Source organism: Neolamprologus brichardi, chromosome 9 (genome assembly GCF_056152115.1).
Source record: "Neolamprologus brichardi isolate AB-2024 chromosome 9, ASM5615211v1, whole genome shotgun sequence".
Taxonomy (NCBI): domain Eukaryota; kingdom Metazoa; phylum Chordata; class Actinopteri; order Cichliformes; family Cichlidae; genus Neolamprologus; species Neolamprologus brichardi.
This window is the reverse complement of record NC_142112.1, coordinates 25,335,059-25,362,598: the sequence shown is the minus strand read 5'-3', so window position 1 is coordinate 25,362,598 and position 27,540 is coordinate 25,335,059. Positions and strand designations below refer to the sequence as shown.

The 27,540-nt window shown below is 39.6% G+C and overlaps 1 protein-coding gene across 2 annotated transcripts in view; it reads left to right on the top strand.

Moving 5' to 3' along the window:
* dlgap1b (discs, large (Drosophila) homolog-associated protein 1b) overlaps nt 1-27,540 on the top strand; it is a 96,572-nt gene that overhangs the window by 29,513 nt on the left and 39,519 nt on the right. For both annotated transcript variants that reach the window (XM_006795070.3, XM_006795071.3), the window contains exons 2-4: nt 3,278-3,363; nt 20,723-21,838; nt 24,861-25,075. In XM_006795070.3, coding sequence (XP_006795133.2) covers nt 20,780-21,838; nt 24,861-25,075 — 1,274 coding nt within the window. In that variant the 5' untranslated portion in view covers nt 3,278-3,363; nt 20,723-20,779. The remainder of the gene's footprint in view (nt 1-3,277; nt 3,364-20,722; nt 21,839-24,860; nt 25,076-27,540) is intronic.

The window sequence follows — 27,540 nt, the reverse complement described above, 5'->3', positions numbered from 1 at the left end:
CTTCATAAACATTTCATATTATAAATGTGTTACTATAAAAATTGTAGCGTATCTATGTCTGTTCCCTAACTCCTCGTAGATACGTTAATCAATCTGGATGAAATTTATAGCGTAAACTACCAGGATACCAGGATTATCAACATGTATATCAGGTGCCACTTTAGCTCAGTAGGGTGAGCAGGGGGCCATTGCTGCATATCTTCTGCCTGTCTTTCTCCACACTATCCTGTCTCTCTTCACTGCTTCACTGTCTATCAACAGCAAAGAAATGCCAAAACAATAATCTTAAAATAGAATCTTTATAGAAACTAAATATACATGTAGTAGCTCATCTCAAAATGAACAGTGACATTGTACGTGTCTACATTACGTCTACGTCTACGTTGCTCTTGGTAAATAAATGTCGCTAAACCATTTTTAGAACAGTGTCTCTGGATTTGTTGTTATGCATATCTGTAAATAAGTGTCCATCACAGACTGACACTAATACAAACCGGATTCCAAAAAAGTTGGGACACCAAACAAATTGTGAATAAAAACTGAATGCAATGATGTGGAGATGGCAAATGTCAATATTTTATTCAGAATAGAATGTAGATGACAGATCAAAAGTTCAATCCGAGAAAATGTATCATTTGAAAGGAAAAATATGTTGATTCAAAATTTCACTGTGTCAACAAATCCCAAAAAAGTTGGGACAAGTAGCAATAAGAGGCTGGAAAAGGTAAATTTGAGCATAACAAAGAGCTGGAAGACCAATTACCACTAATTGGGTTAATTGGCAACATGATTGGGTATAAAAAGAGCTTCTCAGAGTAGCAGTGTCTCTCAGAAGCCAAGATGGGTAGAGGATCACCAATTCCCACAATGTTGCGCAGAAAGATAGTGGAGCAATATCAGAAAGGTGTTACCCAGCGAAAAATTGCAAAGACTTTGCAGTTATCATCATCAACTATGCATAACATCATCCGAAGATTCAGAGAATCTGGAACAATCTCTGTGCGTAAGGGTCAAGGGCGTAAACCCATACTGGATGCCCGTGATCTCCGGGCCCTTAAACGACACTGCACCACAAACAGGAATGCTACTGTAATGGAAATCAGCTGTTTTTGATGTCTCACTGCTTGCATTTATGTAATGAGGATAAAAGCATATTATGATAAATTAGTCTGCTTTTTTATATATGAGCATAGTGAACAAGCAGACATTAAAATATAGTTTTTATGTCCTACATGGAAAAATATTTAATAAAGTACTTCATGGTTTGAATTTGGTGTTCAAAATCATTTTCCGTGTGGATAATTCCATCTAATTCTAAACACTCATTTAGCACCAGACCTCAGAATTAGTCTATGATTGGAGCTAAAATGTTTGACAAGCACAGCTTGTTCAGCTGGTTTTATAGGTCAAGTTCTTGATTAGTTTTTATCAAACCTGAAGGGCAGAAGGTTTTTTTTGTTTCCATTAGTAGTTTTAGATCTGCAGAAATAAAAATTAAATCAGGGGTTGATCAAGGGCTAGTTCTTGGTCTGTTGGTACTATCGTAAACAATCATGACATTAACTTGTGGATGTCTAGAAACCTTTTTTGTAACTCAACAGAGATGAGATGGAAATATTTGTTGTTGGTTTAAAAAAGTTCCTAAGGTAGTAATTAACATGTAGTTTACATATCAGGAACCTTGGCATTGTTTTGGTTAATGGTTTCAGTTTTAATAGCCATTTAAATAAGATTACCAGAACTGCTTTCTAACATTTGAACATGTCAAAAGTTGGAGAATTATTATCTCCAACTTACTTTTGTTCAAAACAGAATTACCATTAAAACCCTTCTCTTATGTCATGAAGCTCCCAGTGGTTTGGCCCTCGCCAGTAGGTCTCTGAATTGGTCAGTGTACACCAACCAGACCTCTCAGCTCATCAAGTGCACATCTTTTAGCTGCTCCTAGAATTAGATCTCAGTGTGCTGAGGATGCTTTCAGTTGTTGTTGGAAGAAGCTGCCCGCTGACCTGAGGTCAGTTAGAACTGTCTATTCAAAAACAAACTTAAAACCTTTTTTATTCTCACAGACTTGTATTTAATTGTGTGCTTGTGTGTTGTGTTATGACATGTGCTATATACATGCAATACCATATTGCTAAGTTATTTAATTTACATGTTTAACTTAGCTGTCTGGCATGGTAGAAATAATCTTTTCTGTATTCAGGCAAGTCAAAAATGACCTTATATACACTTATTTGTTTAAGCTTGCGAATCCCTTGGTCATCAACCAACACAAAAAACCACAGTGAAGAGAATATGATTTATTCCACTTCTGCACCAAATTCTAATGAACTTTTCATTACCACCCTGTTTGGAGTATCCACACATCCTTGTCATGTAAAGCAGACCTAAAGCCCCCTGGAGTGTTGGTGCCCTCGCCCTGACCTGTGTCTGTGCGAGTGGGTGTATGTCCAGCCTGTCCAAACCAAGTCCCACCCGGTGAGCGTCAGACAGACCACCATCTGTTCCATGCCCTCGCAATGAACTACCTGCCACATCCTCTTCATCACCTTCATGGAATATCAAAAAAGAGATGCTTTCTAGAAACCTAATTTGCAAAAGCTTTGTTGATCCTCAAAAGCATAGTGACTCTAGTTAGACAGGATATTACAAGGAAGGAATATTTACTAAAAACACATCTCACAGTTGTTGTTTTTTCATACATAAACATTTCTTTAAAACTTTTCAGAAGCTGAAAAAGAGTATAGGTGATCTGCACACTCTGCTTTTCAATATTAGAGAGTAGTTACCCTGAAACAAAGACTGTTTTCACCCTCCCTCAAAACACCTCAAGGATTTAACGCACTAGATTAAATAAGCACAAATAGGCTTAAAATGAATTCTGCATATCTCCTCCCTCTTTCCTGAAACACAGCTCCCCAAAAGATGAGTTTTAGGCTGAAAACAAGCATGTTAGTGCTGTGATTTTACAGCCAAACAACACGGGGCTTAGCTGATTATGCACACAGTCATTTAATGTCTTAAGCCAACCACTCTGTCCAAAGAAGACTAGACTTTTCTTATTGGTTCTACAAAAAGGGGGAATGATTTGTGCATTAATTTAATTTTTTATTACATTATTTGTTGTATGTCTGAAGTGAACCTAGAAAAAGAGCAGAGAGCAGCAGCACAGCATGAGCACATGGCACAGGGACCAGCACGTTAGCCAGCAGAGCACCACAGGAGTGTTTTCATATGTTATAAATTCATTCGGACTCTCTTTATTCACTTCAAGGTGGAGAAATGTGCATACGCAGACAACAAGGGGTGTGGAATTAAGCACAGGAGAGAAAAGATGCCGAAGATGAAGCAGTAAAGAAGGTGAGTTACATTTTAAATGTTTGTTCTCCACTGAATCATTATATTGAACAAAGTGCTGCTATAAGCAGCTTTGGATGCACCTTTATTATTGTACCGTGGCTAAAGTAGTATAAAGAAACACCTTAACATATATAATATCAACTTTATTAAAGCTCCTTCTCAAAGCACCTGCACATTCATAATTCACGCTTGACCTTTTGCAATCACTCTTCTGCACAGCAGATATAACCTTTTAGTGCATCCTTAGTGGCAACACATCTGTCAAGATTGACAGCCTACCATCAGTGACAGCAAAAACAGAAAGAGACACAAACACAGCACAGAGTGGCTGTGGGGTGAGTGGCAGGAAAAAAGGGGGATGATAGAAAGATGCATAGGTGAGATGAATGGGTAAAAAAGAAAAAAGGTTTCTCTCGGGCTGCTGGATGAAAGTGGTTTTTTTTTTCCCTCTTTGTGTAATGATAAGTTGTTACCGAGTGGATGGTGGTGGTGAGATAAACAGTTTTTTAAAAGGTGTGTGAAAATGTGTAATAGTGGGTAATAGTGCTGAACATGTTTACTCTGCCAGCATAAGCACTCTAGCAATGTGGTGGAGACAACAAACAGACAGGAGGCCAAAGGATTTCTAAGGAGAAACAATAAAAATGCTAATCCCAGCATTAAGATTAACAACCCCACCTGATCATTTTCTTTTACTTTATGTTGTGATCCATCCTGCTCATGAATCTGACATTTTTGTGCTTAAAAACACAACTATATAGCGTAAAATACAAACAAAGATCTAGCCTAGTGCTCGGTGGTATGCCTCATGCATTATAACCAAGTCCCAGTTCTAAGGATTTTATGTCCTAAAAATAATACTAATAATAAATAATACCAAACAATCTGGCAAAACTGTAGCTGTGCCCAGAAAGTACTTCAGTTTGTGTTAAGCACACAAAATGTATTACTGATACATCAGCCATATTCAGTAGAGTACTTGTTTTGTGATATAAAACTTCATATACCCCAGACCTGTTTAGTAATTGTTTCAGTTAATTCTGTTATTAATATTAACATATCAATTTAAGTGAAAATGTAGTAGTTAAAGCTGTAAAATCATAAATCATAAAATTTTAGCTTTCTATATTCACCAGACATCTTAAAAAATCAGTCTCATCAGTCAGTCGACACATTTATCAAATGTGTCTGTAAATTGATTGGCATGACAAAGCCAATGGACTGGACAAACCTTAGAAACACACACCTGTTTATTCATATATGTTCTTACAGTCCACACTGCATGTCAGCCAAAAAAACCTTAAGTCATAACATCTATGGCATAGATCATGTCATGTGTCGCTGTGTGCAGGCGGGAGTAGTGGACCCAAAGTGCAGACTCACGGCAGGCAAAAGTGCACTTCAAACTCAGCTTTTATTGCTAGATGGCAAAACGTAACAAAAATCCAAATAAACTTACATAAGCAGACAGCCAAAACGCACAGCATAAATGAGGGTAGATCACGACACGGACAAACTGAAACACAGGGCTTAAATACACAGAGGGAGCAATCAGGGAATGGGTAACAGGAGGGAAACACAGCTGGGGCAAATCAGGCCTAACGAGACAAAGGAAGCACAACCAGACACATTTACATGAGACAAGGACTTTCAAAGTAAAACAGGAAACATAACACAGACTGAACTTACAGACACAGACTCACAGGCAGGCACTACAACAGAGGGAACAGACGTGGGACCAGGGCAGACACAGAGACATAAACCATAAGATAGAACTCTAAGAAACCAAAGACTAGAAATGATAAATAATATAATAAACTCAAAACTCTGGGTCAACGACCCAGGCATCCTAACAGATCAGGGCAGAATTTATGAACTATAGATTTATGTGTGTAACCAATAAGTTTTGGGCTAATTATAGTAGTATCAATAATTGAATTGAGAAAAACTTTGGAACAAATAGGACTCTTATTCAAATAAACCCTTCATGAAGCTCATCCAATCAAACTCAGTGACTGGGCATGCAGAGAATAAGATTTTCTAGGCTGATGAGTCAAAGGCTGAGTTCTTTGGGCAGATCTCAAACCAACATATTCTGAAAACATGAATTAATGCTAGCTAATTGCTAATGATGTGACTTAAGTGAAGCATGTTGGTGGTAGCATCATGCTATGGGGCTTGCCTCTAAGCAGCAGGGACATGGAGAGAAGTCAAAAGTGAAGAAAGGATAAGTGCAGCCAAATCCAAAAAACCTGCTGCAGTGCCAAAACCTGACATTGGTGAAGTGGTATGACACTCAACCTGAAGGCAGGAGTGGCAGAGAAGTATGTGAGGCTGGTGCAGGACATCTATGAGATGTATGTATGATCCCTGCTGTGGAGGCCTCTAAAGGAAGCGGCCGGAAGAAGAAGAAGGAAGAATGAGTTCATGTATATGGCCAAGAAGAGCCTCGGCCGTGTATATATACATTTACATGAACTCATTCCTTCTTCTTCCTTCTTTCAAAATAAGTCTGTGGTTGTCCTTGATGGGAGCCTAGACCTAAACTCCACAGAAACATCTTTAGAGAGACCTGATGATCACGACTCCTAATCCAATCTGACATGAGTTTGGGAAGATCAGAAAGAATGGGATAAAATCCACAAAGATGTGCAGAGTTTATGGAGACTTACCAAAGAAACCTTGGGTGTGCACTTTCTGCCAAAGGAGCTTCTACAAATTACTAAAACAGGTTTCTGAATATAGAATCTGAAACCATAGTTTTTGATTATTTTGTTTTTCACAAAATTGATTAAAAAAACAAACAAATTACCACATTTTACATTATGGGTTACTGAGTGTAGCTAGATGGGAAACGGTGCAATAATGTAATAAGAAGTAGTTTTCAGAAACTTGTGTTTTTTCATTTTTCCAGTATAAAAAGTGTGTTCTGCAGCTGAATTGGATAGGAACTAGTCCATCATCATTTAGTGGTTAATACAGAATCATGCATGGGATGACATTTTTGGCTCAGCTCTTGTACACAAGCCAACCATGAACCCTAAGGTCTGGGGATACTGCCAAAAAGCTGGATTTACAGCAAGCACAGCTTACCATTTGAAAACATATCATTGTATTGGCATGGGTCAACATATGAATCTATTTGAAAAGAAGTAATGTTCTTTACCAACAGACTCTAAGCCAAAGTACTGTGAATCCCAGGGAAGCCTGTAAAGGAAGTGAAGGAAACAGAAATGGGTCGACGGCTGAGGCTATATCTAAGAATTCCTGCTGTGCAGCTACACTTTTCAATTCACAATTTTGAAAATGCTAAAATCTTGATGTTTTCCTGTGGAAATGACACATTTGGTGTCCAGCATCGAGAGGCTTCTTTAGACTGTGTTTGTGGAGATTATGTAGCAAATGAGGACCTAATTAGATGAAGTGAATCTTGGCCAGTGGGAGGAGAGCCATGATGCTGATACTAGCAATCACAGCAGAACAGAATGAACACCTGGGGTTGGGAATATGGAGAAGATAGAAGAAGAATCATCAAATAATTGGGAAAGGTAATAAGTAAGGCAATGAGTAGGGAGAGTGCTTGGGAGTAAATGACTGGACATCCAGATGGATATTTCATACACCACTGACAGTGTGTAAATGATGCCACATTCACTCAAATGTGCTTGTCAATGATACTCAGAGATTAACAGAAAACAGCAAGGATGAGATTATCTGCTCAAGTCTCATTAGAAGTAGTACATTTGTTCTGCAAGGGGGCTTCAGTCGTGATTCGCTGCTTTTTTTCTTACATAAGTAGGCTGCAGTAGAGACTAGTTGAGAGATTAAGTGTAAGAAATCAGTAGTAAATGATTTAAATAGTAGCACTGTGCACATAATAAATTAAGTATACAAGCCCATTGAGTAAAAACAGGGTGCAATTCATTTAGACAACAATCTTAATTGAAAATAGTACAAAGAAAAAAAAAACTGAGAGATGTTATTGTATTTAATTGCATTATGTTTTTATCTAAATTTTACACAGCATCACAACTTTTCTGGAAGCTTTCAGCAAATCAGCCTTAATCTACTGTCTGTCAGACAGAGAAGTAGAAACCAGCTTGAACATCTCACTTTTGTAGTTCACAGTAAGACATATTTAAACTTTTTCCTGCAAAAATGATTCCTCCCATGATAACATCTGAAATGTAAGTGATGTTTAATGTGCTTGTTTGTTACCTCAGTATACAGTACCGGTAAGTTGGAGGCTGTCATCTGTCGGTACCTAAGCAATTTATGAAATGGGAAGCTAATTTAACTTGCTCAATGAACTGCACATTTCACACTTCATTTAGCTGTTCATAAAAGACTCAACAGCAAAGCATTATCAACACTTAATGCTTTGTTTCTAATAAAAACCCTTGACAGTAAAGGACCAACTTAAGAAATACTTCTATAAATGTGTTCTTAGCTCATTGTAAAAATGGGAAAAAAAATAAGGTGATATTAGGTGATATGATTTACATGATACTGTAGTCCTGATATCTGTGAAAATAGATGGTATTCAGCCTCACGCTTGAAACTAAATATTGTAGTTTGGCTCAAGTGCAGCAGTAGTAGATAACTTTTTAAAAATTTGCAAGTCACTTACTTGTATTGAAACTTTCTTTAATGGAAAAGAACATTGTGAGCAGAGCAGAATATTCTGAACATTGCTTAATGCATCTCATTGAAGCAAGTAGAGAGGTGACCCTGAAAAATCCCTGAATCGTGCAAAGGGAGGTTTACGTATGCAGAAATATTGATTAAGATGGCCCTATGTGCACAAAAAACACGCAACTTATTAAACTGGGAGTTATTTTGCTTTTAGGATATTGGCTCAAGTAATTCTATCAAAGAGGATAAGATCGTGCATCTTTAAAAATGGTGCAGTTCTGTTCTGTTCTAATAGTTTGTTATTGATTATAGATGTTGTTCAACATCTGCACAGAGTGACATATGAAGGTGACCACTATCTTATGCAGCTGCCAGCTGCTGAGTCTCGACTAAGGTTGAGTTGGCAGGAGATGCTTTTTTGGTGACATGAGCCTTGTGGATGCTATTTAGTTGGGAATTTGCACGCCCTGTCCGTGCCGCCAGGTTTTGATGCGAGGTCACATGCTACCTGTCAGTGCACAGTACTCACCTGGTCTGACACCTGCTCTCTGTGCAGGCAGCATGTTTGGTTGAGGATCAACTCTCCACAGTGTGCAGGGAGAGCTGGAAGAATGCCTCCTAGCCTCTGTGTGAGTGTGTGTCCAGCATGTTTATTCACTGGCTAGTATCTGTTTTTACGATTGCTTGCCTTGTGCATGTATGTGACACATTGGATTTGCATCCACCAGCACTCATACGAATAGGCAGTGGGTTAGACCCCCCATCCTCCCCTCTTGCTCAGTTGGATCGCACTCCCAGATCTGTCAAGCATCTGTTGACGTGTCCTGGATGTGACATGCCACCCACTGCAAGGGAGAGACACAAATTGCCAAGCTTTTTCTTAGAGGTGTTGCACAGTTAGGACTTAAAGATGGACTAAAAGATTCAGAGTAGCATTCTGACACCTTCAATTAATAAGCAATTAAATCTGATAGGCAGGTTAATGCATTTTAGTGTTGAATGGGTTAACTTTTCACGTGTGGCATCCTGGCCTTGCTTCCAGTGGCAGCAAGGAGACACTTGCTTAGTAATAAGAAAATAATGACATCCCAAGGCCCACTTACAGCCTCAACATCCCTTTTACTTTCAGTGTGATGTGTTGCATTGTGCAGATGTAAAGTTATAGTCACAGTACTTGTGCACCTACATAGCTACAGAACAGGAGCTGACATTAAGTATTAATATTTTGAAGTGGCAAGAAATTTCAGAAGCAACAAAAAAAGCAAACTGTTTCTGTGTGTTGTCACAAAAAATGTGTGAGGGAAATGTACAGCTGCTTTGTTTCCCAGTGAAATAAAAATCATCAGTGTGTAAGAAAGAGGGGAAAGGAGAGGAAGGGAAATTTTATAGGCTGGAAATTTGAAACTTACATTTAATGTCCTAATTCATTTTTGAATTTTTAAATCAGACATTGTGGACATTGGATCTCTATTTGGTGTGTTGCTGAACTATATTTTTGTTAAACGTATTGCAAAGCAAATTGAAGTTTACTAATTTTGTGTTATTTAAAGATTGCATGGAAATAATAGCCAGTTTCATCCTGTGTTTGATTCCTGTGTTTGATTGGTTACGTCTTAGGTACTGTTACTAGGTCAAATCAAGGTTAGCAGTCATTCATTTATATTTAAGATGATAATGCTGAGTCGGTGAAGAAATCTAATGCTAGCTTTATGTTGTCTAGGGGTTGGAAATCAGTCATAATAGCTCATGAAACATCTGCTTATTGTTGAATTCAGATGGCTAAATGCACAAAGAGCAGTGAATATTGGAGTAGTGACAAAGGCCAGCGGATAACAGTCAAGTTGGAACAAAGAAAAATAGACTGGGGCTTACAAAACAAGTTAATATGTGACATATTTCTAAGTTATTCTTTTCCCCATGTTGCACTGCTGCACTCCAGTGTACAGGTAATCTCATCAAAAGGCCTCAGTCAGCTGCCAGCCCTTAATGGAAAGTGCCTACCAAACAGAAACAGATGTTAAAATTAATGCTTTTTCAGGGGCTTTTTATCCTGGATTTATTTAAGCTGTTTAAGTTATTTCATTATAGAGTTACAATACTGGCAAATCACATGTCATTGTTTGGCATTAGGCCTCATGTGTATTAGTTTTGTTTTTGCATCAGTCCCGTATAACAAAAGTTCAGAGTACTATATTAGCTAAAAGCATAGTAACACATAGCTATGTGCACTTCATGCCAGCTTTGTTTTCTGACATGTAATTAACTGTAGAGTCAGTTGCTCAAAGTCACGTGACACTGTGAATGCCTCTGGCAATACTGTGATGCTAATCTTGCCCGACAGTAGCAAGTGACTATACTGTGCATACTGTACAAGCAAAGTGCATGCGCATAACCTGATTTTTAATGCAGTGAATGTGGGTCTTTATGCCTTTTCACATCACGAATGCTTTTACAATATGAATGAAGTCACGCATCATGCGGCATCACAGTGTTGGATAACAGGAAGAAAAATCAGAAGGCGGTCTAATATACCCCCCATTTAATGCTTGTTTTAAATGCCCTTTTTCAGTTTATATGTGCTGCTCTGAAACATTTGCATCACTTAAATTAGCCGTAACAATGAAGCAGCGTTTGGCTACAAGTGTATTAACACAGCAAAAATGCCACAAGGAGGAAAGAGTTGCAAGGCGTACATTAACATCAGCAGCATTAGCAACTTTTTCACATGTGGGTCATGCATGCGCTTGATGGATGATGGGTACAAAGAGTTATGTAGCACATGCACACAGATGCACATGCACATAGATCCTGACTCTCCACGTTTCGATTTAGCTTTCACCGTCATCACTACACCACTTCGACGTAGTCCCGAATTAGGCGCCCCAGATTTCATAGCTCTTAAGAGACAATAAAAGCACAAACATTACTATTGTGTGAGATTGTGTGACACAGGCTATACTTTTTACCTTCTGCTTTATGAGTTTGTGCGTTGGCAGGCTCGGAATAGCATTTTGAATGTTACAGCGTCCCACTTAGAGGAATTGTTGCAAAATGCAAATTAAGGAGAATGATTGAAGCTCTTCATTTTTCATGCCATAGAAATATATAAATAAAGATGTGTTTTGGTCATTGTAGTGCAAAATCATAAACAAAAGTGAAATCCTTTGGGTTTTTATTCATTCATCATGTTAAATTAGACGTTTCTTCAGGAACAAAAATAAATAGGTCAGAACTGTTTTTGTCACCACTCAGAAATTCTTCCCTCTAAATGTAGATGATAAGTCTGAGGTTCACACATTTTTCACAGTTTCCCTGCATGCCCCGGGGACACATGAAGATATAAAGCACAAGAAATGGTGACTCCTGTTGCTGTCCGCATGTATGATCCCAAAGCGGTTGGTACATATGAGTTGTCACTAGCTGAGCTGAAAACACATTGTTTTCCACCAGAAAATCCATTTGTTTCCATGGCGATGCTGTCCTCCCTTGTCCAATTTCCTTGACTGCTTTTTATGGATAGCTTTATTGAACTTTATTAAAAAAAAGAATTGAGAGAGGGGGGAGAAAGAAAATAGTAATTTGTCACACTAATATAATATCAAGGTTTGTGAAGGTGGATTATTTGGAACAGGTCAAAGTGACCTTTTATTCTTATAGCCTTATTATCCTCTAAAATTGCTTTTGGGCAACACACATACTCCCCATAATCAGTTATTCTTGTTTGTGCACCTCTGTTGTTGATTTGTATTAAGTTTAATGTTCTAGTCGACATTGAGGATTTTGGACCGAACCCTAATAGCCTATTCTATATTGTTTTACTAAACTAAAGTTTTAATTTATCAGGGAAATATTTCATCAGCAGTTTTGGCATTACCGACAGCTTTGTTTAGGACAGCTGCACTGATATAATGTAGCCTGTAGGGTATTTCATAAATTACCATTGCTGGTGTATAAGTCTGTTGGTTTATTGTGCTTATATACTGCGTATATTCAAACAATCTGAGTTTTATTATTATTATTAGAAAAAACCTGCCCTCGGGGCAGTTTTTGGCAGGCCCCCAGCGCTTTTTTGATGTGCTTATGTGTGGCGCAGAGTTGTATTGTTATGTCTTCATCAAACCACAAAAAACAGATGACAAAAGTTGTGTGTTTCTAAACACTTAACAAAACATTCATATATGATTGAGAATACACATATATAAGAATAATAATATATCTATTTTTTCTTAACAAGCTACAAAGTCAAGCGACATAAATCTGTTCAGTTTTGAAGGAAAGCAAAACCTTGGGTTTAATGTTTACGTGGAATATAATAATGTTGGTATAGCCAGTGATAATCACTAAATAAACTTACATTTTTAGCCTCTTATTGTTAAAGACACATTTAAGAAACATAATACATAGTAATATTTAACCGTAAACTGCTGCTTTAATAGTAAATCATTTATAGTTTAATTCGTTTATATTATAAATCTATTTATAACTCATTTAAGTAGAATTTATAACATGTGTTTTAAAAGATAAAGATGTTAATATCTGCTCTGTGTTTGTGTAAGTTTCATTCAGATTGGCCCACCCTTAAGGAGGAGATGGGGTACATACACAGTTACATATACAGTGGGGCAAAAAAGTATTTAGTCAGCCACCGATTGTGCAAGTTCCCCCACTTAAAATGATGACAGAGGTCAGTAATTTGCACCAGAGGTACACTTCAACTGTGAGAGACAGAATGTGGGAAAAAAAATCCATGAATTCACATGGTAGGATTTGTAAAGAATTTATTCGTAAATCAGGGTGGAAAATAAGTATTTGGTCAATAACAAAAATACAACTCAATACTTTGTAACATAACCTTTGTTGGCAATAACAGAGGTCAAACGTTTACTATAGGTCTTTACCAGGTTTGCACACACAGTAGCTGGTATTTTGGCCCATTCCTCCATGCAGATCTTCTCAAGAGCAGTGATGTTTTGGGGCTGTCGCCGAGCAACACGGACTTTCAACTCCCGCCACAGATTTTCTATGGGGTTGAGGTCTGGAGACTGGCTAGGCCACTCCAGGACTTTCAAATGCTTCTTACGGAGCCACTCCTTTGTTGCCCGGGCGGTGTGTTTTGGATCATTGTCATGTTGGAAGACCCAGCCTCGTTTCATCTTCAAAGTTCTCACTGATGGAAGGAGGTTTTGGCTCAAAATCTCACGATACTTGGCCCCATTCATTCTGTCCTTAACACGGATCAGTCGTCCTGTCCCCTTGGCAGAAAAACAGCCCCATAGCATGATGTTTCCACCCCCATGCTTCACAGTAGGTATGGTGTTCTTGGGATGCAACTCAGTATTCTTCTTCCTCCAAACACGACGAGTTGAGTTTATACCAAAAAGTTCTACTTTGGTTTCATCTGACCACATGACATTCTCCCAATCCTCTGCTGTATCATCCATGTGCTCTCTGGCAAACTTCAGACGGGCCTGGACATGCACTGGCTTCAGCAGCGGAACACGTCTGGCACTGCGGGATTTGATTCCCTGCCGTTGTAGTGTGTTACTGATGGTGACCTTTGTTACTTTGGTCCCAGCTCTCTGCAGGTCATTCACCAGGTCCCCCCGTGTGGTTCTGGGATCTTTGCTCACCGTTCTCATGATCATTTTGACCCCACGGGATGAGATCTTGCGTGGAGCCCCAGATCGAGGGAGATTATCAGTGGTCTTGTATGTCTTCCATTTTCTGATGATTGCTCCCACAGTTGATTTTTTCACACCAAGCTGCTTGCCTATTGTAGATTCACTCTTCCCAGTCTGGTGCAGGTCTACAATTCTTTTCCTGGTGTCCTTCGAAAGCTCTTTGGTCTTGGCCATGGCGGAGTTTGGAGTCTGACTGGTTGAGGCTGTGGACAGGTGTCTTTTATACAGATGATGAGGTCAAACAGGTGCCATTCATACAGGTAACGAGTGGGGGACAGAAAAGCTTCTTACAGAAGACGTTACAGGTCTGTGAGAGCCAGGGATTTTCCTTGTTTGAGGTGACCAAATACTTATTTTCCACCCTGATTTACGAATAAATTCTTTACAAATCCTACCATGTGAATTCATGGATTTTTTTTTCACATTCTGTCTCTCACAGTTGAAGTGTACCTCTGGTGCAAATTACTGACCTCTGTCATCATTTTAAGTGGGGGAACTTGCACAATCGGTGGCTGACTAAATACTTTTTTGCCCCACTGTATACACATATACTACAGTCATCATAGAAGATATTTCATAGTAGATATCTTTTAAAAAAGAAAAAAAAAATAGATTGGGGTTGTTAAAGTTGTTAAAATTACAAATAGCAAGCTGAAGAAGTACCCTTACAGATCACATGACTGCCTTATAAAACTGATTTTATCATATCTGACTACAATCGTACCCTTTAAAAAGAAAGTGGCATCTAGAAGCTGCATCTTTGTCCTTTATTCTTACAGTATATCCATGATAGATTCAACCTGAAGCCATACAACTGCAATCTCAGCAGAGTCATGGCCTTTCGTTATGGAGGCAAAGCAGTGTCAGAGCTACTCGAGTCCCTTTTCTTTAAAGACCAAAAGCTTCCTGAATGAATACATTGTTTAAGAGAAATGTCAAGAATTCTATTCAGCATGGGAGCTTTACAGTGCTTTTCTATTTTTATATTATATCTTTTTTGTTGTTTTTGTTCATAATGTTTAACAGATGAAATTCACTTAGAATAAGAGAGTAACAGTTGCAGGACAAAGCTGTTGAACAACACCTTGCTGCACAGTATAAGTGTAGTTTTTCCCACATATAACCCAAAGATAAATCGCAAATAATTCTCAACAAATTAAACATTTCTGGCAACTATTACGTTGTTCAGGCTTTAAAGTGTTAAAAATTCAAGGATTAAACTTTGAAAAACAACTATTATTATATTTTTATAGCACCTTTAACAGAAGTCAACTTTAAAGTTTACTACCGTTAACATTAAAGTTCCTTCAAAATCTCAGCAAATATTTTTTTAGGTTTGGTGGTACCTTAACGGAAACAAAAATAGAAGAAAGGTTGAATTAAATATAAATGAGAAAATCAAAAAATTACACAGAAATGCACTCGCACAATCCACAGTCCCTGACATAACATTAAAATGACCTCTGAATCGCTTGCGTAGTTGCCTCCGTTGGGGCATTGTGTACATTATTGAATTTCTTTGAACATCATGCAATGACAGCTCTGCCTGACACCAACAACACCAGGCTTTTTGTAAAGTTAATGCATGCGTTAATTTGTTTACCTTCATCAAATAGACCTCATCACCAGAGGAATTTGTCTCTGATGGGTCCTGAGCTATAACTCAACACAGTCACTCCATTTGTCAGAGGGAGCCCTGACAGTCAGCCTAATTAGTTTGGTTGTGACAAAGGAGCTGTCTTGTGGAAACCAGGAACATCAATCCATCCATGACGGCATGCAGGTTTATAATGCAGCCAATACAGTGAAAGGAAACACGCTTATTATGCGTCAGGTGAAACTACCTCGATCAGAAGGTAGAAGAATCTGTTTGGCTAAGCAAAAGAAAAAAACGCTTTAAAGCTGTGCCTTAAATATGTGTTTATTTGTCAAGTTATTTAAAATGTTTTGATAGGATGCCAGCAGCATATTTCATTCCTAAGTGTTTTGAATAAAGCCCACTAACAATCACAAATTACGGTGGAAACATGTTGCATAAGCTGTCATTTATTTATATGGTAAAGATATACTGCCTCCTTATCTCTTGGTGTAACATCAAGTGTTCTGGGCTGGAAATGAGATGGCATGCTGAAAGTGTGCTATTTCTGTCAATTTACCTTTTTGTGTGACTCCTATCATGTCTGATATTGCTTGTGCAGACATACGTTTAATGAAGAATATCTCATAAACCAGAAGCAATCATGTGCAGCTTTTGTTCAGAGTGTTGTCTTGGTGCAGTCAGTGAGGACCGTCATTCAAGACAGTCATCTATCATTTAAGAGCCATTTTAACAGCAAGACATTAAAGTTAGTGGTACCCAGCCTCTCCTGGCATTCCTAAAAGCCACTTTTACATAATCACAGAAAAAAAAAATACCATTTCCTCAATGTTTTTTTTTTTTTTTGGGCCCCTGGCTGTCTTAAAAATGTTCTACAACATCGTTCTCTGTGGGATTTTTTTTTTCTAAGACACTGTTCACACATTCAGGATGAGAATATTCTCTCTGTCACTGTTGTTTCACTGCCAGCTGCAGCTCTCTCATGGGTGTTTTTCAAGTACATTTAAAAATGTGGGTGAGTTTTGTTGAAGTTGTTAGTGTGTGGCTAAAGTGGCTCGACAGAATTTCTCAATAAACCTCGTATGTATTTGTGTCTGAGGCAAGGTAGAGAATTTAGTACTTTTTAAAGTACTCGATATTTTGCATTAGGTATAGGTATAGATATTAGGTTCAAACCTGCAGGTTATGTTGACTTCTACATTAACTGCTGATTCTAATTGGCCTTAGCTGTGAACGTGACTGACCCGCACCACCTTCTCGAGTAAGAAAAGCCATAAGAAAATGTATGTTATGTTTCGGTTTAAAAACTCCAGCAAGATCTATGGATCGTTCAAATTAACCAGAGCTTTATTTACAGAGAGACACTTTATTTTAAATTGCTTGACATTAAAGTTAAGCTTTTCAAATGTCATCTCTAGAGGCACCACAGCCTTTTGCCTGCTGGTGAAGTGCAGTGGCAGTCTCAGAGCTCAGAAACAGATGTTAAAACCAGAGAAATGAAACCAAAGCTATTAGCATGGCTTCATATGTAGGCACACCAGGTCATACGTGCACGAATACTGACCTGAAAAAAGAGCAGAGCAGGAAAGCCCATCAAACCAAAACAAATACGTATTTTGCATTCAACTTTTTATGAAAATGCAGAGCACAGTGTACAGTATCGCCTTACCTTTGCAACATGTAAGTATGCATGCAGGTAATAAAAGTATTGGGAAACAAATATGTCATATTTGAAATGTCAAGAAAATCTTATTTGCCTATTTTGTCATAAACATATTGAATACTGAATCATTTGGCATGTAGGAGTAAATATTTGTCTTTTTGAGAAGCATGTACACTGCAGTAATTGGGATCAACTGACCCATCTAGGGTCAGTTGATCCTAGATGTGTCTAGGATCAACACGTTGTCTCATGTAATGAGTCACATAATCAATAGTGGGTCAACCATCGTCTTAAGGGACAACTCCTACTAGGTCTTACATACCTGGGTCTCTCCACCATTTGGTCTTAGAACTGATGAAGCTTCTTGGATGAGAGTGAAGCGTCTTTCAAGAAACTTAAAGAAGTCCCACTGCTTTTCTTTCCAAGCTCCTTAGATTACCATGACCTGGATGACTGAGACCCTACACAGACATACATTGCGGTTGAAAATCACATTGGTAAAGACTTATTGCCCTTTATGTCTTACACATGGAAAGCAATAAAAAAATATATTTTTTGTGTCTATAGCATCTTCACCTTTACATCCTGTCTGGTCAGTAATATTATGCAGTATGCCTAACTGCAAACATTTGCACGATCAAAGGAGAACTTTACTGGACCTGGAAACTGGAGGTAAAGTGCTGAACTCTTTCTTTTGATTAGAAACAAGCACAGACACATAGACGCACACACACAAACACACACATATGAGCCAGATTTGCTGTGGTGATTTGATCTCCTGTGAAGAGGAGATTGGTAATGTTCTTTTTTTCTTTGGAGACAGCATTACCCAGGCTCAAGAGAGAAGTGAAGACTTTGTGTAGCCTTGCAGCCTCTAAAGGCTTCATGGGGGCTCTCTAAACCCCGAGCTCCATCCAGCAACTAGTTTTCCGTGTTGATTGAGGAAGATAGACTGGCTGTACAGCGGCTTTGTATTTTTTCACCAGCAGAAGCTGCAGTAGTCTTCTCACTCTAATGCTTATTGATTCCAACACTTCCTAAGATGGTGTGCTGTAAGTCAGTGCTGCTTTGCATTTCCATGCCACTTTTTTTTTTATTTGTTTAAGTGTGACTCACTAATGGTGAGGTAGAAGAAGATTAAGAGTAGACTTTGCCACTGTGACGCTGCGTCCTTGCCTGCTTACGCTGTTAGATGATGAGGAAAAATCTATTTTACATTCATCTCATCTAACCCCAAAGAAAGCTGGCATCCAAATAGATTTTTTTCCCGCTGTGCTGATGAAGCACAGGTGTTAATGAGCATTAACATTCATAGCCTGGCTTGTTTTATCTACTCCTGCATTTTGTTTGCACACCTTGCTGTTCAGCAATCACTTTAAATGTAATGAACTCTCGGTGGTTTTTAGAGGCTGTTTACACAAAGTAGAAGGAACAAGTTCTCTCAAACTTCTTGATGTTCTTTTGTTTGCTTGTTGCTTTTCGTACTGTGGAAGCCATGATTTTAAGCACCCCTTCTCACTGGAAGACCCAAAGCAGCAGCTCTACACACTAAGCCTTCATCAAGCTTTACGTTTCTTTACATATTGATGATTACTGGTCCTGTAATTAGAGTAACAGAACATGTGCTATGTAATATTTGCACACTGTGAGGAGTGATGAAGGAGCTTGCACTTTGGTTACTTCCGTCTTTTAGTGTGTGCAAAAATAAAGGAGAAGCTACATGTGCTATGAAACCGTGTGGCCATAAAGACCCCTATTCCACAGTTCAGTTGACACTACAATTAACTCCTGGCACACAAAATTGTGGTTGGTTACCCAGACAGGTAGACATAACTGGGTCAGTCACCTCCAGTGGACATACAGCATAATACATAACCACAGGTGTCTTTGAGCGCTTATAACTGAAGGCCATACCTGACAAACCTGTTACAACCAGGTCCTTTGTGTTGTTGATAAACTGCTCTTTACGAGCGAGCAACATCAGAATTCTGCATGTATATGCAGTCTGTCAGGTTAACGTATTTGTGTGTGTTTGTGTGCGTGTGTTGTGTGTGTGCACATGGGTATTTGTTGCTAGCAGGCAAATAGCCAACATGACCCAACTTCAGCTTTTCAGCTTTAGCGCAGCTCTGCAGACAGCTGTGCCACAAACACGCTGCTGTGGATCACCGCGAGGGCCTTTTATTTAGGTCACATTCTGTGCTTCAGTGGCCAACAGAAGAGATCTCTGTCAACTGCAATGAATACCTTTAGTTGGACACAGCCCACTTTTTAAGTGCTCTGCAAGAAGCGGACACTGTGCATGTCTTTGTTGTACGCGGTGGGTGCCGCATGTGAATTCACTCTTGTGAGTGCGTTGCGGATGGTGGGTGGGGGTGGGGACTGACCACTGTGGATTTTCCATTTTCACTCATACAATAAGAGAAATCTATTTGCTTAATTCTCTCCCTGAATGATTTAATCCTCTGGTTTACCGGAGACAAGGAAATTGCATGAATTATTCCCCTAGTTTTTCAATTAATGTAGCACCTAGTTTACAGTCAAAGAAAATAATAAATCTCTCAACAGTACAGCCATTCACTTAACTGCACCTCGCATGCACCCAACACCATGTCATCAAGGGAAGTAAATGCTTGCCATGATATTTAATTCTGCTGCTCGGCCTCCATCATTTTGTTTGTCCTATGTTCATTTCTCCCACCCTAACTCCCAACCCTTTTTTTCCCATTTTTTCTTTTAATAAAATATACCTTAGTGGCCTTTGGTACTGCATTGTAAATCAGTGTAATGAATTGCCTGCTGAGGCTAAGCCTCACTGCTGTCGCTGTGCTACCCTGAGGTGCGTGGGCTCCGATTATTGTCTTGTTAGCTATACCTCCAGTCCACTGGAAACAGTGTGGGTTCACCGACCAGCCAGCCACAGCCCCACATGGGTAAGGAAGGCAGTTTAAGGGTGCTGATGTATGCCGCTCTTTTGTAGTCACCCTGTAAGGGCAAAGCCGTTTATTGCAGACGCCTCAACCAGCCCAGAAGCTGTCAGCTGGGTTTTACTGGCCAATTGGTTTCCCCCTAGAAGACCTAGAGGTATAGAGGGGATATGTGATCACTGATTGTATTTGTGGGTGTGGGGATGTGCATATTTACCCAGCGAGCAGGTAAGCTGTAAAGCAAAACTAGATATGTTTTCTTTTTTGTTTTAGTGCTACCCAAACAAGAAAGCACTGGATTAAATTTGTGAGACAGGGGACAGTTGTGGTAAAGTCGCTGCATTCCCATCCCTGATTTCTTGTATCTTTGACTTCCATTGAAGTTTCATTTTACAGTAGCCTTGAACAAATTTAGCACACACTTGAAATAGATTTGATCTCTCCTTGCTACCTTTTCTTGCTTTAGTTCTCTCTGTTTCCTTGATTCACTGTCATTTTTTTGTTCACTGAAATGTAGTAGACTAAACAGAGAAATGGAGGAAGAGGCTTGAGGACAGATCTGGGTGTCTGGGACAACATGCCAAATGGCTGCTATATTTAGAAATCCTCCTTTTGAAGTTTTGAAGGGCAAAAATCAAAGACTTTGAGGGAAGAATAGGTCCAAGGCCTGTCAACATCAGATTTTCTCAGCTGTGAAGGACGGCCAAAAATCATCTTCCTCAAAAAAATCAGATGAAAACATTAAATTGTGCTTTTAAGTGTATGCAAATAGAAGATATTTATAATTCTGTTTTCTGTCTCTCTCTGTTCTTGTTTGTTTGTCTGTTCTTCCCCATGGCTGTGTATTTCTTTGCAGAGCTAGTTTCTGGGCCTTTGCAGACTTCCTGCTGCAGCAGTTGAAGACCTGGCCACGATGACAATGAAAGGTTTGTCCAGCAGTCGCAGTCACCATCACACAGTGACCTGCGACCCTTCTTACGACTCGATGACCCTGGGACACTCAGATCGTCGGTCCTACTTCCTAAACTCTGGGGATGCTCATCCTGCTGACCACCCTTGCTATACCCAAAGGAACTCCTTCCAGTCTGAGTGCAGTACCTATCCTGATCTGGCCAGCTGCACTTTCCCTCGCAGACAGTACAGCTCTCACCATGAGCTAAAGGAGGAGTGTGGTGCTTTGGTGCCTTACACTGGGCCGAGCAGTAAGGGAGGTGGAGGAGGAAACAACAATCGCATCCCCTCTAACCTGCTAGAGCAGTTTGAGAGCCAGGCACCGTTGCGGCGTGAAGGCTACCACACACTGCAGTATAAGCGCACTGCTGTGGAGCACCAACGCAGTGACAGCCCCGGTCGAATCCGCCACCTCGTTCACTCTGTCCAGAAGCTTTTCACCAAGTCACACTCCCTGGAGGGGCCCTCAGGGTCTGGTGGAGGAGGAAGTGGGAGGATGAATGGCAGCAAATCCAGTCCTGATGATCCACCATCATCGTCTGGCACCTTAAAGCACAGCAAGCGCAGTAAGAGCAAAGACCGCTCCAAGTCGGAGCCTAAGATGCGCTCTGCCATCTCAGGCTACTGGAGCTCAGATGACACGCTTGACCGGGAAGTGTGCCTCTACCATCATCAACATGCGGGCAACAGTGGAGGCCTGCCCTCTGGGGTCATGACTATGGGGCGTCATCCAGAAAAATCCCAGTCGCAGTATTTCATGGAGTCCTATAACACTATCAGCGCCCAGTCTCTCAAGACGTCACGTAGCAACAACGATGTGAAGTGCTCAACGTGTTCGGGGGGCAGCGGTGGAGGGCTGCCGCTGATGAGTGCGCTCGATGGCCAAGTTCAGCTGAAGAAGAGCTCATGGTCTTCTACTCTGACGGTGAGCAGAGCAAGAGAAGTCTACCAGAAGGCCTCAGTCAACCTAGATAAAGCTCTGGTGAAAGCCGAGCAGGGACGCACTTGCCACTTCCTTCAGGTAGGACTGTTTACAACAGCCCCACCTCTAATGTGTCAAGCTTCATGCATCATCTGGTGTGAGCCGCGCCTCCATGTTTCTGTTTTTCTGCACAAAATCTGCATTTGTTTGCTTGCATGCGTCATTGTGATTTAGAGAGAGAGAGATGGAGAGAGACTAATCAGGGTCACAGCAACCCAGACTCGTTCATCTCATTCCCCTGAGCTTTGATCTCTTGTTGAATTTATTCTTGATATAATCATAAACATTTTTCAGACTCATCACATACCATCTAATCCTCTGTGGTTGTGGCTGAATGCACTGAAATATTTACAATATTTATAATTATATGGCTGGAGTTTAAGCGCTTAATTCCCCTGTAATTCAAATTACGATGTAATTATATTGAAATACAAATTCTTAAAGGCAGGTAATTTAGAATAAAGGTGTAAGAAGTCAGATTTTTACAGGAAGCAAAATTTAAGTATGTAACTATGTACTGTATAAATTGAAGTAATTAAAATTACTTATGCAGTTACAATTACTTAAGTATTGCATAATTTCCTGGTAACTTCGCAGAAAATTTCCCCATCCTAAATACACTGTACTTTTCAGGGCACGAGCCTTATTATTAAGTGGATTAATTTAGTCTTTTTACAGCTTTATTTTGTTACATCGTTAATTAATCTTCATTATGTTGAATTTTTTATTATTTAATCATCCTTTTTAACTTATATTGTACTTAAGATTACTTACAGTACACTCCATAATACAGCCCTCACCCCAGAAAGTACAGTGTACTTACATTGTAAGCTCAGAAAATATTATTTGTTTTCCACTAAATTACCAGGAAATTGTGAAGTAATTAAAATCACTTATGCACAACTTACATTTACTTTCAATATAATTATTTCTTTGTTCAGTGTAAAAACCTGACTGGTTTGTGTTTGTGGAGCATTAATGACACCTTGCAGCATGGAACTACATTATTACAGCTGTCAACATTATAAATGCATTGGTCATAGCAGGATTGGTGGGTATATGGTTGTAAATGTCTGAATATATCCTATTTACAAAGAAAAAGTGGGGTGCTACTATGAGATCAGAGGTCAGCAGACAAAAAATGAAGAGAAAACCACTCTACTTCCTAAGCATGGTGGCCACACACACAAAAATACACAGGGACACATGCACACAGGGACCCGATCATGCTTCACTTTTCTGGGAAAAGATAAAAGTGTTTCAGATTTCATGCATTTTCATGCATTGAGCTGAGCTGCAAATTTAGGCCCGAGGAAAGAAATGGAGAGACAAGCCGGAGAGAATGGACGAAAGCATGTGTATGTGTGTGCGGGTTTTTTTGGGGTTTTTTGGAGGGGGGGAGGCAAATAAGGGCAACAGAAGAGTGCATGAATGGAGAAAGTAAAAGGCAGAATGCCAGAGTAGGGAAACATAAAAGACAAAGTTCTGTATGGCCATGCATTTTAACATCCTGAAAAACGGAGTGAGCAGATCAAGGAAGGATGTTGTCACTGCAGTGTGGCAACAACTCTTCTAGCCTAAAAGAGCCATTGCTTTTTCTCCAGAGAGCGAGACGGAAGGGAAAAGTGGCTTTCAAGGAGAACAGCCTGACAAGTTAGTCTCCAGACACTTTTTGAATGCTTAAAACAAAAAGACATGCTATTTGCATCACCTAGTGGGATGGGATTTTGTAATCCGGTGTTTGATGTTCACACACTCACTTAATTGACCCTTTTCATGAAACATTCAGAGGTTACATCCACAGACTGCATATTAAAATGGGGATGATGTCATCAACTGGTTTCTGAAGTTTTGGCTGACAGGGTAGTAAGTTAACGTCTAACACTAGCACATCTGGTTATCAAGCAGGGGTCATGAATTGCAGTTAGTTAATAGTAGTAAAAGAATTTGAGTAATCAAAACAGAAGCACAAACTTCTGGGATGGGCTCTACCTCATAGCATGCAATAAATCTTCCAGTAACTGCATTAAAAATGCTCAAAAGACCAAATCCAAAAGGGTGGGTTATAAAAAGTCATCCTTACCTCATCGGTTGTAAAGAGTAACATTGGCTACAGAGACCATAAATAGTTTTTTGAGTATGCTGTTCGTTTAAGAGCTGAAGATGACTCGCTTTTGGAGCCAGCCTCAAGTGGCCGTTAGAAGAACTGTAGTTTTGCCACTTCAGAGTTGGTGTCCTTTTTCCAACCCAGAGGGAGCGGCCTACACCATCCTCCATACTCTTATGCTCCATCAAAAAGCTGATTAAAGCAAAATTAATACCCTTTTTTTTATTTCAATTCATCTTTTTCACTCTGTCTTAGAATAATTCACTTTTGACGTCCCCATCCAAACCACTGTTGCTGGGATGTTAACACAGTCTGTAGTTACCCCTGACATCAAGGTCAGCTTGGTTTCCTAGCTACACACGAGTCTGTTGAATGATCCTTGTGAACTTTTTTCTCGCTCTGTATCTCATTTCTTTCACTTCAGAGCTGGTGCCCTAACAGCCACTCACCTTAGCACTGCAGTGGTTCTGTTGAACAAAACCCCCTTTGTTTCCCCCACCCTCTCTCTTTCCATGTCTGCTGTCTTTGACTCCCTCTCTTTTAGATTAGGGCTAGAAGATAGCTTTACCTCCTTTTATTTTTACCTTCATTAGTGTCTGTGAAAAGGCAGGAGTGCACACAGAAGCTGAGGTACTGCAACATTTTGTCAAAACAATTAATTCCCTGCATTTGATATGCAGCATGCATCACAGGACAGACAAAAGAAGGCCACTGGCACTGGCAGGCTTATGGTATGATCAAGGCAGACTTTGCATTGATGCTGTTACTACTGAATCTTTTCAGGTATAAAGTTCAGTGCAGACAACTGAGAAAATATTGGGTTTGAGGGTTTTTTGTTTTTGTTTTTTTTAGTCTGCTCGCGATTCATGTGTAAGTATGTCTGCAGGGGCTCTGAAGTGCAGAGGGTGACATGTATACAATACCTCTTTACCTAACCTCACCTCATTTCTACAGGTGCCTCAGGATGAGTGGAGCAATTTCTCTCCGCTGGGGAAAGATGACGAGATTCCATGCCGGCGGATGCGCAGTGGCAGTTATATCAAAGCCATGGCTGAGGAGGACAGCGGCGACTCGGACTGCAGCCCCAAACCCTCGCCCAAGGTCCAGGCACGACGAGCCAGCTACCTGAAGGCCACGCAGCCGTCTCTCACAGAGATGACTACGCTCAAGTGAGTGTGTACCAGGGCGCAAATTATTACTTGAAATTACTCGTTGTAAAGATTTGGATTTTTCTTAATTAAATAAATCTAAAAGGTAAGAAAAATGCCAGGCGTAAACTAAAGCTGTTTACACAAGAACACAGAGTTGCCCTTTCTTTAAGGTAGCATGCAAAAGATTTTAAAAAATTAAGTTGGCTCATCTGAAGCAGCAGCTGTGAGTGGTTTTGTGTTTTGACTGTTTGTTGTTAATCTGTGGGAAAAGATCTTGATTACATTTCTGTCCTGGGTTTGAGCCCTAATAGACTAATCATTTTTCCCCTGTTTGTAACTTTAGATCTACCTCTGTATTATATGCTACTGAATAAAATGTGTTAAGTGTGCTGAAAGCCTGGAGTCACTCTGCACAGTGTCAGTAAAGCAGACTGGAGAGATGAAGGGAATGAGAGTGAAAGAGAAAAGTCAACAAACAACTGAGATGGAGGCAGTCAGTGTTAGTCAGGCGTACTCCCAGCAGCAGTTTGGCTTATGTGTAAGTTCCTGGCTCTTGGTGATCACAGATTAATTATCTTTTCTGTGTTTACAACAATAAAGACATGCCTCTATTTTCATAGCTGGCATACAAATACACAAACACACTGAACTGAGAGCGACTGAGCCCTGATTTAAAATCCACAATGCCAGCTCACCTACTGAAATCTCTTTAAAGAAGTAAGCACTGTGTTCTTCAGAAATGCATTGTGAGTTGAGAACATCATCAGTTATTTCTCTCTGCCTCTCTTTTGAAGCAATTCTTTTCGAATGATCCGAGGTTAAAAGCTGAGCTTCATTATTTGAAGAGTTTCAAGCTGTTGTTTCTTGTTATATAGGGCATTCTCTGCTCTGCAATCTATTTTTTCACAGCACGGGTTTATAAAGTATTCAGCAGTAACAGAGTCCATCAAGATTTTTATTTATTTATATTTTATCTAGTCCACACTGTCAAGCCCAGTGGCAGAACTTAATCTCTTTGCAAACAAGTGGAACATTCAATTTTTGGAACTTCAAATTGATTGAAATTGTATTCATTTTAATTTCATACCACGTTTGTAGTTTTGGCCAGCATTCCTGTAATATTAAAACACTGTGCTAATGTTCATGGTAAGGAAGCATGGTGGGAGGTCATCAATTACATTTTGCTGTCCAACCCTTCTTGGCATAATTGTGAACACGCATACACAGATTTGCTCTGCAGTGTGGGAGTTTTATCTGCAACTTTAGTGTAGTCGCTTTAATTTTTCCTCCAAGTGCAGTGGTGTAGGTTATCTGTTGGCTTATTTACAACCTGTCTGATTGTCTCTGACAGCTCGTGTTTTTTGCTTCCCCAGCTCCACTGTAGCAATGTCATCCTGTTTCCTGTTACTTCTCGAAGTACCAGTTATCGTAATATCACAGAATTAAGGACCGAAAACATAAAAACCTGAGTTGTAATATACCAGAAATTGCCTTTTTAATCCATTGCCCTGTTATGTACAGTCAGTCAGTGAGTCTAAGGTTTTACATATCATTTCATCATTTAAAAAAAATCTAATCATTGACAGATTTTTGAATTAGAATAATGTGACCGCAGATGAACAATAAATCACGTTACACATTATTCATTATTTAATGAAAACTAAACCAAAATATAGTCCTGTGGAAAACTAAGTGCACCTCAATTGCTTGTAGTCTTTAGCAGCAATAACTTGGAGTAACTTGAGGTAATGACTTTCTGCGTGACTATCAGTCTCTTCTATTATTCTAACGTTGCTTCACTTCATGGAGCTTTGTGGATTTACAATTGGATTTAGCACAATATTTCAGTTAGAGGTCTAAACTTTGAATATTTTCTTTTTCTGTCATTCTGTTGTAGATTTGCTGATGTGCTTCTGATCATCGTCCTGTTGCATAATGCATTTTTGTCCAAGCTTTAGCTGTTGGACAGCTGTCGGCCTAACCTTTGATATAGTTGATATTTTGGATTTTGGTATCCAAAGATATTTGTTTTCAGCGCAGTTGGTGCACATTCCTGTGGCTTTAAAACAATCCCAAATCATCACCTACTTTACCACCGCTCTTCATAGCTGCTATGAGGTGTTCGTGCTGAGATGCTGTGAGCATTATGGCTTAACATCTTTTGGTCTTGTCTGCCCAAATAATAGTCGTACCCGAAATTTTGTTGTTAGTTAAGATGCAAATGTAAGCTAGTCTGCCTTGTTCTTTTTTCTGGTAACCGTTCCAAACAAGCCATACTTGTTCAGTCTTTTTCCAATTGTACTGTTGCCATAACTTTAACATTTAACATGCTAACTTAGGCCTGTAGCATCTGAGGTTTTTTTTTTTTTTAGTTTCTCTGTACTTTGCACGGCCTGAGCTCTCGGTGAATTTCCACTCCTCAGAAGATTGGTAACTGTCTTGAATCTTTCTCACTGTAGAATAATGGACTTTAAATTGTTTGG